Below are 14,882 nucleotides of genomic sequence, written 5' to 3' on the forward strand. Positions count from 1 at the left end.
TTACATCATGACTCAATGTAGATTTGTGTATGAATATGCATCTGAAACAATACTGTCATAAAACAATATTTACCCTTTCTGTATGTGATATACCCTGATTTGTTCCACTCTATTCCATTAAAAACAAAGCATGGCCGGGCGCGGTGGCTCATGCCTGTAATAACAGCACTTTGCGAGGTTGAGGTGGGCGGATCACTTGAGGTCAGGAGTTCGAGACCAGCCTGGCCAACATGGTAAAACCCCGTCTCTACTAAAAATAGAAAAGTTAGCTCGGCATGGTGGTGCATGCCTGTAATCCCAGCTACTCGGGAAGCTGAGGTACAAGAATCGCTTGAATCCAATTCAAGCAGGTGGAGGTGGAGGTTGCACTGAGCCAAGATCATGCCATTGCACTCCAGCCTGGGTGACAGAGCGAGACTCTGTCTCAAATAAAATAAAAAATAAATAAAAACAAAGCTAATTGCAACCTGTTAAAATTGCTTTCAGGTCCCACTAGTAGGTCGGAATCCATGGTTTGTAATAGTGATTATTCTTTAATGGCATCTTTGTGTATTTGTTGTAACCATGAAACTATTTTTGTTGTTCCTGTGCATGCCTATTCTGTTTCCCATTTGATCTATTCTCTAGATTTGTCTGTTCCTCCATCACCATTTAGGCATCTCTACCCACTTAGAAAGACTTTAAGATGCCACCTTCTCCAAAAAGCCTTTTCTGATTTTTCTCCCAGCCAAAAGAATTATCTTCATCTTTATACAGTACTATAACAGTACCTATATGGAGCTTCATAGCATTTACTGCTTTTATTTTTATTTTTTTTTAAGAGATGGAGTCTCTGTTGGCCAGGCTAGAGTGCGTAGCAGGATCATAGCTCACTGCAACCTCAAATTCCTGGCCTCAAGCGGTCCTTCTGTCACAGCCTCCTGAGTAGCTAGGACTACCGGTGCACACCACTACACCCAGCTAACTAACTAAAAAAAATTTGTTTTTTAGAAACAGGGTCTTGCTATGTTGGCCAGGCTAGTCTGGAACTTCAGGCCTCACGCAATCCTCCTCTCTCAGCCTCTTGAAAGTACTTGGATTACAGGCATGAGTTACCACATCTGGCTGTTTACTGCTTTTTTTTTTTTTTTTTGAGATGGAGTCTTGCTTTGTTGCCCAGGCTGGAGTGCAGTGGTGAGATCTTGGATCACTGTAGCCTCTGCCTCCTGCGTGCCAGCGATTGTCCTGCCTCAGCCTTCCAGGTAGCTGGGATTACAGGCACGCGCCACCACGCCTGGCTAATTTTTGTATTTATTTTTAGTAGAGACGAGGTTTCACCATGTTAGCCAGACTGGTCTTGAACTCCTGACTGGGTGATCCTCCCACCTTGGCCTCCCAAAGTGCTGGGATTACAGGCGTGGGCCACTGCACCTGGCCTGTTTACCGCTTTTTTAAAGTAGCAGTTGTAATTAGTAGGATACTTTAATATTTATCAATATTTTTCATGGATATTTTCCCAATTGAATTAAACCCTATAGAGAACCTATCATAGATAGTCTGTGTTAGCATGTGACCCATGGCAAGTCATTGCCAGAACCCACATTTTCTGATTAGGAATTCTGCAATTTTCCTGGCCATTATGTGTATCTCCTTTCCCCGCCAGCGTGGTAACATTTTCCAGGTGCTATACAAATGTTCAGAAGCATTACAGTTGTCATTATAAGAAAATCATGTCTTGAGCCAGCTAAAGCTATGGCTGAAAGCTCTGTGGCATGATGTGACAAGCTGGTCCACCTGGATTCAGTGGACTATATTGCTCATGAAAAAGATGACTTGTAGGCTGGGTACAGTGGCTCATGCCTGTAATCCCAGCACTTTGGAAGGTTGAGTTAGGAGGATCACTAGAGGCCAGGAGTTTGAGACCAGCCTGGGCAACATAGTGAGACCCCATCTCTACAAAAAATAAAATAAAAATTAACGGTAGCTAAATGATAACTCATGAACACAAAGAAGGGAAAAGCAAGGCCAGGTACAGTTGCTCATGCCTGAAATCCCAACACTTTGGGAGGCTGAGGAGGGTAGATCACTTGAGCTGAGGAGTTCGAGACCATCCTGGCCAACATGGTGAAACCCTGTCTTAAAAAAAAAAAAAAAGAAGAAAAAAAAAAGAAGGGAACAACAGACACTGGGGTCTACTTGAAGGTGGAGGATGGGAGGAGGGAGAGGAGCAGAAAAGATAACCATCGGATACTGGACTTTACTGGGTGATGAAATAATCTGTACAACAAACCCCCATGACATGAGTTCACCTATGCAACCAACCTTCACATGTACCCTCAAACCTAAAATAAAAGCCTAAACACACACACACACACACACACACACACAAGTTTAGGGAAAAAAGTAATCACAATGCCCCCACCCACACATCATAACTATTAACATTTTCATGTACTTTACTCAGTCTCTTACCTATGCATTTATTTTTCTAACTATGTATATATATCTATATATAGATATATAGATATACCTTCATATTACTGTATTTATTGATAAACTAAAACTGGGATCATAAGTATATGTCATATATATGTAACTTTTTTAAAAAAATTAAGCACAAAAATACAAATGTTAGCTGGGTGTGGCAATGAGCGCCTGTGGTCCCAGCTACTAGGGAGGCTGAGGTGGGAGGATCACTTGAGCCTGGGAGGCGGAGGTTGCAGTGAGCTGAGATCGTGCCACTGCACTCCAGCATGAGTGACAGAGTGAGACCCTGTCTGAAAAAAATAAAAAATCTCTTCTAGCTAATAGGATATGCCTATCTAATTCCACTTGAGTCACTACTGGCCCTTATGATGACTAGGGCTCATAATCCTGGGAAATGTGAACCAAGATGGATCCAGGGATGAAGTCTGACTTTTTTTTTTTTTTTTTTTTTTTTTTTTTGAGACGGAATCTTGGGATTACAGGCACGCGCCACCACGCCCGGCTAATTTTTGTATTTTTAGTAGATACGAGGTTTCACCATGTTAGCCAGACTGGTCTCGAACTTCTGACCGGGTGATCCGCCCGCCTTGGCCTCCCGAGTAGCTGAGACTACAGGAACGTGCCACTACGTCTGCCTAAATTTTGTATTTTTAGTAGAGACGGAGTTTCACCATGTTTGTCAGGCTGGTCTCGAACTCCTGACCTTGTGATCTATCCAGCTCAGCCTCTCAAAGTGCTGGGATTACAGGCATGAGCCACCATACCCAGCCGAGGTCTGAATTTTAGTGCTTGTGTGGATATTGCTGTGGCACATAATGAAATATTTTTTAATTGTTTTCTCTTTTTTCACTTTAGCTTTTTATAATGAGCTTTACCAAATTGTTTTAGGGCGGGCTGTGTGGCTCAGGCCTGTTATCCTAGCACTTTGGGAGGTCGAGATGGGCGGATCACCAGGTGAAGAGATCGAGACCATCCTGGCCAACATGGTGAAACCCCGTCTTTACTAAAAATACAAAAATTAGCCGGGCGGGGTGGCGCGCGCCTGTCATCCCAGCTACTCAGGAGGCTGAGGCAGGAGAATCCCTTGAACCCGGGAGGCAGAGTTTGCAGTGAGCCGAGATCACGCCACTGCACTCCAGCCTGGTGACAGAGCGAGACTCCATCTCAAAAAAAAAAAAAACAAAACCCCAAAAAACAAAAAAAAGTCGTAATTTGGGACCAACTAGTTTTAGTAGGTTTCTGCCTACTGTTAATTGCTTCATTCAGATTTTCTAAATTCTTTTGGTCCCCTTTGTGTTTGTGAAGGTGAATGGGCAGTAGTCAGGCGTGTTAGATCAGGCCCCACCAGCCCGGTGGAAGCAACGTTTGCGTGTGGCCGGCCGCCCCTTGAAATCCGGCCTTCGCGCTCCAGCGAAGCCCCCGGGACACGGGACCGAGGGCCCAGCGCTCTGGCTCCTCACACATGTGGTCTCCTTCACGTTCCTTTCCTTCTCCTCGCGGTCCCAGCGGATGCGAGGAGGCTTAGAGACGGCGGGCTTCTCTCCCGCCCGCCGCAGGCTCCGCGGGTCCCCGCCCCGCCCGGGGCGCCGCTCCCCCTGGGGCCGCCCGAGCGCCCTCCCGCCGCCGGGGGCGCTGTGGGCCGCAGCGGGCCTGGCTGCAGATGCGGTGGTGGCCGCCGAGCGCCTGGAGGGAGCTGCTGGACAGGCCGAGGGAGCCTCCGCCCGAGACCGCGCAGCCGCCGCCGCCATGGGTAAGGCGAGCGGGCCGAGACCGAACGCTCGGCCCTCAGTCCCGGGCTGAGGGCCGCGGTCAGGCGGGGTGGACTGGGAGCTGTGGGAGACGCCGAGGCCGCCAGTCGGAACTGGGGCCCGAACCCAGGATGGGCGGGGACTGCCTGGGACTCGGGGGCTCCCGGGGTCGTCATGGCAACGCGCCCCCTCCCTTGTTCCGGCCCGTTCCCGCCCAGGTTCTGAGGCATAGTGGCCGAGGGCTCGAGGTGCCACGGCGTCCAGGAGCGAGGACAGGGCCAGGCAGGGTGTCACTCCCGGGTCGGGGAGCAGGCGGGGAGGGGCGATGACTTTTCAGGTTTGGGGGTGGCGGAGGGAAGACGCATCTCAGGTTTTGGCCTGGGTGCCTGACGCCGAGGGCGGCAGACGGGGAATGCTGACGCGCAGGAGCCTGGGTGAGCCCGCCGCGATGGTCCTGGGGGGGCCCCAGGCCTCTGGGCAGCCTTGATGGGGGGAGGGGGCAGGAAGAGAGGCAGGGAAGGGGCTCTAGGCCCCGGCAAGGTGCGGGCACTGGCCCTGGTACTCCTTGCGCGCCTGCGGCCGGGTTTGGGGGTCGCTTACGGGCCGGAGGAGTCGTGTAGCGCAGCCGGGGCGTGGCCGCGGTGTGAACGCCCCTCGGCGTGGGAACTGCCGGTGCCCAGCACCGATCTGCCTCCCAGCAGCTGCAAAACACCCTTTGTGTGGCTTTGTGTGGTTGTCGCATCGCACGTTAGGAATTATGATGGGCTGTGTTAAAAATGAGAGTTGCCACGGATTATGAAACATCAAGTGGTTTCACTCCCGAAAAATAGTGGGAGTCAGACCACGATGCAGATTTGAAGGAATGTCGTGTGTGGACATTTTTCCACCAGGCCGTTTGGCCATAGCAGTTGTGGCTGTTTGCATTTTAGGTTGCTTAGGATTCAGTGTCAGGCTTCACGCCTAGCTATCTAGAAATCGGAGCTAGAATACTAGATCATTGGAGACTCTGGGTTTTTTGTTGTTGTTGTTCAGTGAAGGAAAAACGGGCACATTGATTACTTGTAAATTTGTCAGAGATTATGAAATGTTATACTAAGTGCTTCGTTTTTCCACACCTTAGTTTTGTCATCTGTGTTTGTTGAAGGTATTCCCACCAGTCACAACAGTGATGAGATGATGGGGAAGCGTCTGAATTTCTAAGTAAACTGAGAATAAAATTTGTGGGAAGGAGGACAATATTTTTGTGAATTGAAAATATCTTACTTGATGATACTGTGTCTTAAAAATATCAATTAAAAATCAGGCCTTTTAGAATATGCATCTATTAACTTGGTATTCAGACTGGCGCTGCGGGCATCCTCAACTGTGTGGATGGGTGAGGAACATTAATGTAAAACTGGTCTCTGCTTTTATTTTCTCTTTGAAAATAAAACGGTCATGCAATACAGAACTACAGTCAGAATGAAGAAGCCAGACAGAAAGAGGGTAGACGAAAAAATTGGACGGCTTCTTCTGTGTCCCCTTACTTGTCAGTGTATTTTACCTGTCATGTTTGTTGTGGATGACACTGGAATCCTAGAATTTTAACTACCTTTTATTTTATTGCCAGTTTATTCTGAACATTTTTGCCTTGGAATTCATCCTAAGACCGTACCTGCTATCTACCTTTTGCATGAGGCCCTTAAACCTGTTGTCTCTCACCCCAAATTTATCTCCATAGAAGATCATTTTAAAAAACTCATTCTCTATGAAGAGGTACCAGGAAAGTTAAATACAGGAGAATGGCAGATTTGCAGGATCTTGAGAATAATTCATAAACTTTGGCTGGAGTGGTCATGGAAATTTTCTTTTTTCTTTCTTTTTTTCTTTCTTTCTTTCTTTCTTTCTTTTTTTTTTTGTGAGACGGAGATTCGCTCTGTCACCAGGTTGGAGTGCAGTGGCGCTATCTCAGCTCACTGCAACCTCCGCCTCCTGGGTTCAAGTGACTCTCCTGCTTTAGCCTCCCGAGTAGCTGGGACTACAGCCGCGCACCACCATGCCCAGCTAATTTTTGTATTTTTAGTAGAGACGGGGTTTCACCATGTTGGCCAGGATGGTCTCAATCTCTTGACGTCATGATCCACCCGCCTCGGCCTCCCAAAGTGCTGGGATTACAGGCGTGAGCCACCGCGCCTGGCCGGAAATTTTTTACAGTATATGTGAGAGATGTAAAGAGAAGTTAATCAAGGGTGTGGTTTAGCTGGGGAGAATTTGTCAACCAAGGAAGAGCAAACTACTGTTGGTTTTTATAGGGGAAGGGAAGGGTTTGTATATTTTTCATTGTCATGTCTTACAAATGATGTTGGATTCCTTTCTTGTGTTTTCAGCTACAAAAGACCCCACAGCTGTAGAGAGAGCAAACTTGTTAAACATGGCTAAACTGAGTATCAAAGGACTCATTGAATCTGCTCTGAGCTTTGGCCGCACTTTGGATTCTGACTATCCCCCCTTGCAGCAATTCTTTGTTGTTATGGAACATTGCCTGAAACACGGTCTTAAAGGTATCATGAGATTTTAAAAAATTAATTCATTTTAGAATTTCCGTTTTTCAAGTGCCCTTGAGAATGGGTTATTTTTTGAGGCCATAATTACGTTACTGTGCACTAAAAAATATTGAGTGGATTGATTTTGGGAGAAAATATCTTATGACTATGTTTTCTAATAATGGAATAATAAATGGTCTTCAGAAAATGCTTAATTGTTAATATTTTATAAACAGAATATTTGATTTTTTAATTTTTTAAACTTACATAATCTGGACTATTTTGTTTTCTAGGACAATTATAGAGTTATATTTTAGAGCTGGTGATACTGTTATGAGCTCATATTAATAGTTCGAACCCTGTTGAACAACTGCATTGAAATAGTGGATTGTTGAAATAGAAACCTCCTAGATATATACATGAACATATGTAGAAATATCTTCTGGATGGAGTTATTGTAGAAATGTGAGCCATCCCTGAAGATGATAACAGCAGATATTGTACTCCACTCTCAGTACATATTGAATTATTGTTACATATAAAATGTTTGTTTTATATTTAATTTAAAAATATTCATTGCATAATAACTGTGCTTTTACTTATAATAACTGTTCACAGTTTTGGCCTCTAGTTCATATGATGAGTATCTGTGTAGAGGGCTATGTAAGAGTTGTACACTAGAGTGACTATTATAGAGTAAAAGAAGCTTGACTGGCCAGACACGGTGGCTTAATGCCTGTAATCCCAGCATATGCCTGTGGTCCCAGCTGTTCGGGAGGCTGAAGTGGGAGGATCACCTGAGCCTGAGGAGGTCGAGGCTTCAGTGAACTCTGAGTGTAGCACTGTACTCCAGCCTGGACAACAGAGAGAGACCCTTTCTCAAAGAAAAAAAAAAAGATTCAAAGATTTACCCAAACTTTGTTTTAATAAAAAGTACTTCAAAACAAGAAGGAAGCCTTGACATCAAAATTTGAGAAATCCTGTATGATGTTATTAGCATACTCATTTCTTTTTCTTTAAAGACTTAAAGCAATTTCTTAAAATATATAAATACTAGCGAAAGATACTCTTTTTGTACATAAACAACAGAGAAGTACACAGAGCAAAACATGGTTTTTATTCATTCTCTTCTATTAACCTCTCTAAAGGAAATTGGGCACCTGTAATCCCAGCACTTTGGGAGGCTGAGGCGGGTGGGTCACTTTGAGGTCAGGAGTTCAAGACCAACCTGGCCAGCATGGTGAAAACCCATCTCTACTAAAAATACAAAAATTAGCCAGGCTGGTGGTGTTCACCTGTAATCCCAGCTACTCAGGAGGCTGAGGCAGGAGAATTGTGTGAACCTGGGAGGCGGAGGTTGCAGTGAGCTGAGATCGTGCCACTGCATTCCAGCCCAGGGTGACAGAGTGAGACTCTGTCTCAAAAGAAAGAAAACGGGAGAATTAGATATTCTGTTATCCCTTTTCTGTTTTTTTTTTTCTTTAACTGTAATTGTAGTCATGCTATTAGCATTATTCTGTGACTTCCTTCTTTAAAAAAAAAAGTGGCTGGGTGCGATGGCTCATGTCTGTAATCTCAGGACTTTGGGAGGCTGAGACTGACGGATCACTTGAGGTCAGGAGTTCGAGATCAGCCTGGCCAGCATAGTGAAACCCCATCTCTACTAAAAATACAAAAATTAGCTGGGTGTGGTGCTGCATGCCTGTAGTCCCAGCTACTTGGTAGGCTGACGCAGGAGAATTGTTTGAACCTGGGAGGCAGAGGTTGCAGTGAGCTGAGATCATGCCACTGCACTCCAGTCTGGGAGACACAGAGTGAGACTCTGTCTCAAAAAAAAAAAAAAAAAGATATGGCTTGGAGATCTTTCATTTACATAGACGTCTATATCAGAATTAATAGCTGTGCGATATTTTATGGTATGTATATGGCATAATTTAACCATGCTCCTCTTTTTTTTTTTTTTTTTTTTGAGATGGGGGTCTCACTCTGGAGTGAGACTTGATTTTCAAAAAATCAGGAGTGCATCTTGATTTCAAAAAAAATCAGGAGTGCATCTTGATTTTCCCCAAGACGGCTGAAATGGAGTTTGCCAAATTATGGCCAAAATAGTTAAATTTTAAACTATTTTTAGACTGTATTTCCTTTACTTCACAACATATGTTGAACCATGTCCTAGCAGTTATAGGCTTATCTGGATGAATCATTATAAAGCTACTTTGTGCGTGTGCTTTTCTCCCCCTGGGAAAAATTGCCTATCTTGGGTGTCCTTGGGTGGTGTATATGATAGGCACCCTGTATTTGCAGGAGATCTGGTCAGTAATAACAAAAGTGTATGGCAATTTCATGGTTTTATATTGACCAAATCTCAGAATAAAATACAAGGAAAAGGAAATTCACAATTTTTCATATTTAAAATTAAAATAACTTCTTAGGCTGGGCGTGGTGGTTCATGCCTGTAATCCCAGCCAGCACTTTGGGAGGCCAAGATAGGAGGAACGCTTGAGGCCAGGAGTTCAAGACCAGCCTGGTCGACAGCAAAATGCCATCTCTACTTACTAAAAAAAAAAAAAGGCATTATAAAAAATAAAATAACTTTTTATTTGTGCTTGGTTTGTTTAATAAACTTATAAAGATCAATCAGCTAGGGCCACCAGCCTTTATTTTGGTATTGGTAGAGAATGAGTGCAGTCATTTTTCACTTTAATTACCTTACTGCATATTTGATATGAAAGAATGGTCACTGTGTCTTTTTATCATGTGGAAAAAAATAGCAGGATGGGCAACAGGATCCTACTGGCACAGGCTCCAGATCCACTGGGATATGTAGTGGATAAAAGAGGAAAGGTCTCTGAATAATTGTATGTTAAGTTAGAAATGTTGAAACTAAATATTTAAAAATAAGTTACTACAGTTTTTTATGTTGACATTGTGTGCATTATGTGTTCTTTTTTTCAGTAAGAAAATCATTTTTGAGTTATAACAAAACCATCTGGGGCCCTTTGGAACTGGTGGAGAAGCTGTACCCCGAAGCAGAGGAAATAGGAGCTAGTGTCCGGGATCTACCTGGTCTGAAGTAAGGAGGCCTAGTACTTGTTCATCCCTAGCCCCAGAAGTGTATTCATTGTTCCTCCAAAGTACCTCACACTCTAGCTTATTGTCTTCTCTTAGTCTTAAGTCCCCTTCTTCTAATCCTCTTATAATAAAATTATGTTCATTCTTTATGGCTCAACTCAAATCCCATTTCCTTTATGAAGTTTTTCTTAGCCTCTTCGATCAGAATTAACCACTCACCATTCTGCCTTGTATTGTAGGAAATTGAAAGTCCTTTTAAGATAGGATATATCAGTTATGCATCTTTGTTTTCTGAGTGTTAAATTAGTTTGCCTGTAGTAGAAAGTCAGTAAGTATTGAGGAAAGACTGATTTAGGCTGAATCCAGGGCACAGGCTCAGGATATTCCAGTTCTCAGATAAGCCAGTTATATACCCTAGGACTGGTGTAAATTTCTTTGCTTCCTCTGAAAATTGGTACCTATAATGTCACCAGCCTGTTTCATCAGACAAATGTATGTAAAATATCTTAAAAGCTGGAGTATGTTAGCTAAGAATACTTTCATGAGTATTGAAAATTTTTTGTAGGTGTAAAGTGTTAAGACTCAGTTCTTACATTCTTTTTTTCTTTTTTTTTGAGACGGAGTCTCGCTCTGTCGCCCAGGCTGGAGTGCAGTGGCACGATCTCGGCTCACTGCAAGCTCCACCTCCTGGGTTCACCCCATTCTCCTGCCTCAGCCTCCCGAGTAGCTGGGACTACAGGCGCCCGCCACCAAGCCCGGCTAATTTTTTTGTATTTTCAGTAGAGATGGGGTTTCACCATGTTAGCTAGAATGGTCTCGATCTCCTAACCTCGTGATCCGCCTGCCTCAGCCTCCTAAAGTGCTGGGATTACAGGCGTGAGCCACTGCGCCAAGCCTGTATTCTTTTTTTTTTTTTTAGTTTTCTTTTTAATTTTTATTTTCTTTCTTTATTTTTTTTGAGATGGAGTCTTGCTGTGTCGCCCAGGCTGGAGTGTAGTGGTGCGATCTCAGCTCACTGCAACCTCCGCCTCATGGGTTCAAGCAACTTTCCTGCCTCAGCCTCCCGAGTAGCTGGGATTACAGGTGCATGCCACCATGCCTGGCTGATTTTTTGTATTTTTAGTAGAGACGGGGTTTCACCATGTTAGCCAGGATGGTCTTGATCTCCTGACCTTGTGATCCGCCTGCCTTGGCCTCCCAAAGTGCTGGGATTACAGGCGTGAGCCACCGTGCCTGACCAGTTCTTATATTCTTTAGAGTGTAATTAAAATGTAAGTGTTCTCTTTTGTTTGTCTTTGTTTATTTTATTTTATTTTGAGACGGACAGTCTCACCCTGGTGCCCAGACTGGAGTGCAGTGGTGCAATCTCGGCTCACTGCAACCTCTGCCTCCCAGGTTCAAGTGATTCTTGTGCCTCAGCCTCCCAGGTAGCTGGGATTACAGGCATGTGCCACCATCCATACCTGGCTAATTTTCGTATTTTTAGTAGAGGTGGGGGTTTTGCCATATTGACCAGGCTGGTCTTGAACTCCTGTCCTCAATAGTGATGGAATTGGCCCAGTGCAGTGGCTCAGGCCTGTAATCCCAGCACTTTGGGAGGCCGAGGTGAGCGGATCACCTGAGGTTGGGAGTTCGAGACCAGCCTGACCAAAATGGAGAAAGCCTGTCTCTACTAAAAATACAAAATTAGCTGGTGTGGTGGCACATGCCTGTAATCCCAGCTACTCGGGAGGCTGAGGCAAGAGAATTGCTTGAACCCGGGAGGCAGAGGTTGCAGTGAGCTGAGATCACGCCATTGCACTCAAGCCTGGGCAATAAGAGAGAAACTCTGTCTCAAAAAAAGTGCTGGTATTACAGGCGTGAGCCACAGCGCCCAGCCTCCCTTTAGTTTATCTTAATTCTTGTTAATGAGATAACTTTTTTTGCATTAAGCATTTTCTGTAAGGTTAATCATTTGTTTTCTCATAGTTTTACAACTTAGGGTTTGTATATGTTGTGGGGAATATGGTAGTGTTTTGCTGTTATTTTGTTGTTGAATGTTCAAATGTTTGTAAATTGGGCTTTATTGAGTGATAAAAGTAAGTGGCTACTGTTGAGCACTGTGTTAGAGTAATAAGGTACCTGTTTTACATGAATTATCTCCTTTAGTGCTTAAATCAGTCTTACAGGTAGAGGTTATTATTATAATTGTATAGATGTGAAAAATAAATGCCAGATAAATTATAGTTAAAAAGTGGCAGAGGCAGGATTTAAACCCAGTTTTTAGAGTTAAATATAAAGTGGCTGGGTGTGGTGGCTCACGCCCATAATCCCAGAACTTTGGGAGGCTGAGATGGGTGGATTGCCTGAGCCCAAGAGTTCGAGACCAGCCTGGGCAACATGGCGAAACCCCATGTCTACTAAAAATACAAAAAAATTAGCTGGGTGTGGTGGTGCATGCCTGTAGTCCCAGCTACTCGGGAGGCTGAGGAAGGAGAATTGCTTGAACCCAGGAGGCAGAAGTTGCAGTGAGCCGAGGTCGCATCACTACACTCCAGCCTGGGTGACAGAGTGAGACTTTGTCTCCCCCACCAAAAAAAATTGGAAAAAAAAAAAAATCAAATGATATTTGTTCACAATTGATATTTTTGGTATATCAGGTGTAAAGATTTTTAACAAAGAGGAAAAACAGAATTTCAACTCTCAAAAACAAAAATGTAAGATTTGATTCATTTTAATATGAAAATATGTATTCATATTTTGTTAAAAAGCCAGACTCTACAATAGTAAAACCTGTTCTGATGATGTTCATTAAAATGCTAAGCTATAAGAAATGCGTTAATTATTAGAAGTGAAGATCAAGTCTGTTCCTGTACTATCTGTCAAAATGTTATCTGGATAAGAAAATATAAAAGTGTGAATGATACCACTCTCTTTAAAAAAAAAAGTGGTATAAAAGTTGCTTTTTAAAAAAATTATTATTATATTTTATGGAGACTGAGTCTGTCTCTGTTGCCCAGGCTGGAGTGCAGTGGCGGGATCTCGGCTCATTGCAACCTCCACCTCCTGGGTTCAAGCGATTCTCCTGCCTCCGCCTCTCGAGTAGCTGGGATTACGGGCTCATGCCACTGTGCCTGGCTAATTTTTGTATTTTTAGTGGAGACGGGGTTTCACCATGTTGGCCAGGCTGGTGATGAACTCCTGACCTCAAGTGATCCACCTGCCTTGGCCTCCCAAAGTGCTGGGATTACAGGCGTGAGCCACCACGCCAGGCTGCTTTTATTTTTAATAACAGATAGAACTTGGGTAAGAGAGGTATGAGATTTAATTTCTTAAATGCAACCGAATTAAAGAAACATTTGAAAACCAGTAAGCAGCACAGTGATTTCTCTTTAATTACTAGCCTGGCACCCTCTTAGCTTTGTTATGATTTTTAAAATTCAGATATAATGTTACCTATGTTTTTGAAGGCATTGTGGTGCCTTATTGTAGAATTTTTTTTTTTTTTTTTTTTTTTTTTTGAGAACAAATCTTACCTTGTTGCCCAGGCTGGAGTGCAATGGTGCAATCTTGCCTGACTGTAACCTCCGCATCCCGGGTTCAAGTGATTCTCCTGCCTCAGCCTCCTGAATAGCTGGGATTACAGACACCCACCACCAAGCCCAGCTATTTTTTGTGTTTTTAGTAGAGACGGGGTTTCACCGTGTTGGCCAGGCTTCTTTCGAACTCCTGACCTTGTGATCCGCTCGCCTCGGCCTCCCAAAGTGCTGGGATTACAGGTGTAAGCCACTGGGCCCGGCCTGGTGAAGTTTTAATATTTATTTTTAGAGGGCTAAGCTCATTCAGACTAAATATTTCTTTTTTTTTTCTGAGACAGGGTCTCACTCTGTCACCCAGGCTCTAGTACAGTGATGCAATCACTGTTCACTGCAGCCTCTGCCTACTGGGCTTAAGCAACCTCCTGCCTCAGCCTCCTGAGTAGCTGGGACTACAGGCGCATGCCACCACACCTGGCATTTTGATTTTTTTTCGCTTTTTTAATTTAATTAATTTATTTTTTTTATATAGAGACAGGGTCTCCCTATGTTGTCCAGGCTGTTCTCTAACTCCTGGATTCAAGTGATCCTCCCACCTTGACCTCTCAAAGTGTAGGGATGACAGGTGTCAGCCACCGTGCCCACCTAAATATTTCTTATAGAAGTATTCTCACCAGAGTCCTGGGCTGCATAACATTTCATTCAATGATGGTGGTTCCAAAAGATTATAATACTGTATTTTGACTTTACCATTTCCATGTTTAGCTGTGTTTAGATACACAAATAGTTAACAATTGGTTAATACTTGCCTACAGCAGTCAGTACAGTAGCATGCTATATAGGTTTACAGCCTAGGAACAATAGGGTATACTATATAGCATAGGTGTGTATACCATCTAGGTTTGCAAATGTACACTCCATGATGAAATTACCTAACAACGCATTTTTCTGAAAGTATCATTAAGTGACACACTACTGTGTTTAGAGAGTCATTTCTTCCAAGACATTAAATAGTACCTGGATGTCCTACAGGAGGAACAGATTTACCCAGCTCTCAGGGATTGGTTTGTGTGCTCAAAAAGATAAACCTATAAAAATGAAAACAAAACCATTATAAAAATGCCCTTTTTCCTTGTTAATGTGTACCTCTAGAGATAGAAGATGTGATCTTTGGGCTAGGGCTGTTTTCTGATCAATTGGTTCTTCTCTTTAGGACCCCTCTGGGTCGAGCAAGAGCGTGGCTTCGATTAGCCCTCATGCAAAAAAAAATGGCCGATTACTTACGTTGCTTAATTATTCAGAGGGATCTCTTGAGGTTAGTACTATTAAGTCGTGATCTTTTCATTTTTTATTTTATTTATATGCTGTCTTCCAAAAAGGATTTAAGATGTAATATGAAAGGATATATAACATATAATAAAATGATATAAAATAAAAGGAGGAGCAAAATGAGACAGAAAAACATGATGGAGGCATAACATGGATCAGGAACTAGCCTTACATATGAATACCATAAGCTTTGTTATCAGCCAGGATGGGGAAATTTATATATATTACAT

The 14,882-nt window shown here is 43.4% G+C and overlaps 1 protein-coding gene across 12 annotated transcripts in view; it reads left to right on the forward strand.

The window, feature by feature from the left end:
• Nucleotides 1-4,074: 4,074 nt before the first annotated feature.
• The window catches only part of RUFY2 (RUN and FYVE domain containing 2), a 64,056-nt gene continuing 53,248 nt past the window's right edge, over nt 4,075-14,882 (forward strand). For 2 of the 12 annotated variants that reach the window (XM_031014990.3, XM_055353649.2), the window contains exons 1-4: nt 4,075-4,216; nt 6,581-6,754; nt 9,692-9,809; nt 14,537-14,638. In XM_031014990.3, the coding sequence (XP_030870850.1) occupies nt 4,213-4,216; nt 6,581-6,754; nt 9,692-9,809; nt 14,537-14,638 (398 nt within the window). In that variant the 5' untranslated portion in view covers nt 4,075-4,212. Of the gene's footprint in view, nt 4,649-5,358; nt 5,590-6,580; nt 6,755-9,691; nt 9,810-14,536; nt 14,639-14,882 lie in introns of all 12 variants that reach the window. The other 10 variants (XM_031014992.3, XM_031014993.3, XM_055353645.2 and 7 more) reach the window with 9 other exon arrangements.

This window comes from Gorilla gorilla, chromosome 8 (assembly GCF_029281585.2).
Source record: "Gorilla gorilla gorilla isolate KB3781 chromosome 8, NHGRI_mGorGor1-v2.1_pri, whole genome shotgun sequence".
NCBI lineage: Eukaryota > Metazoa > Chordata > Mammalia > Primates > Hominidae > Gorilla > Gorilla gorilla.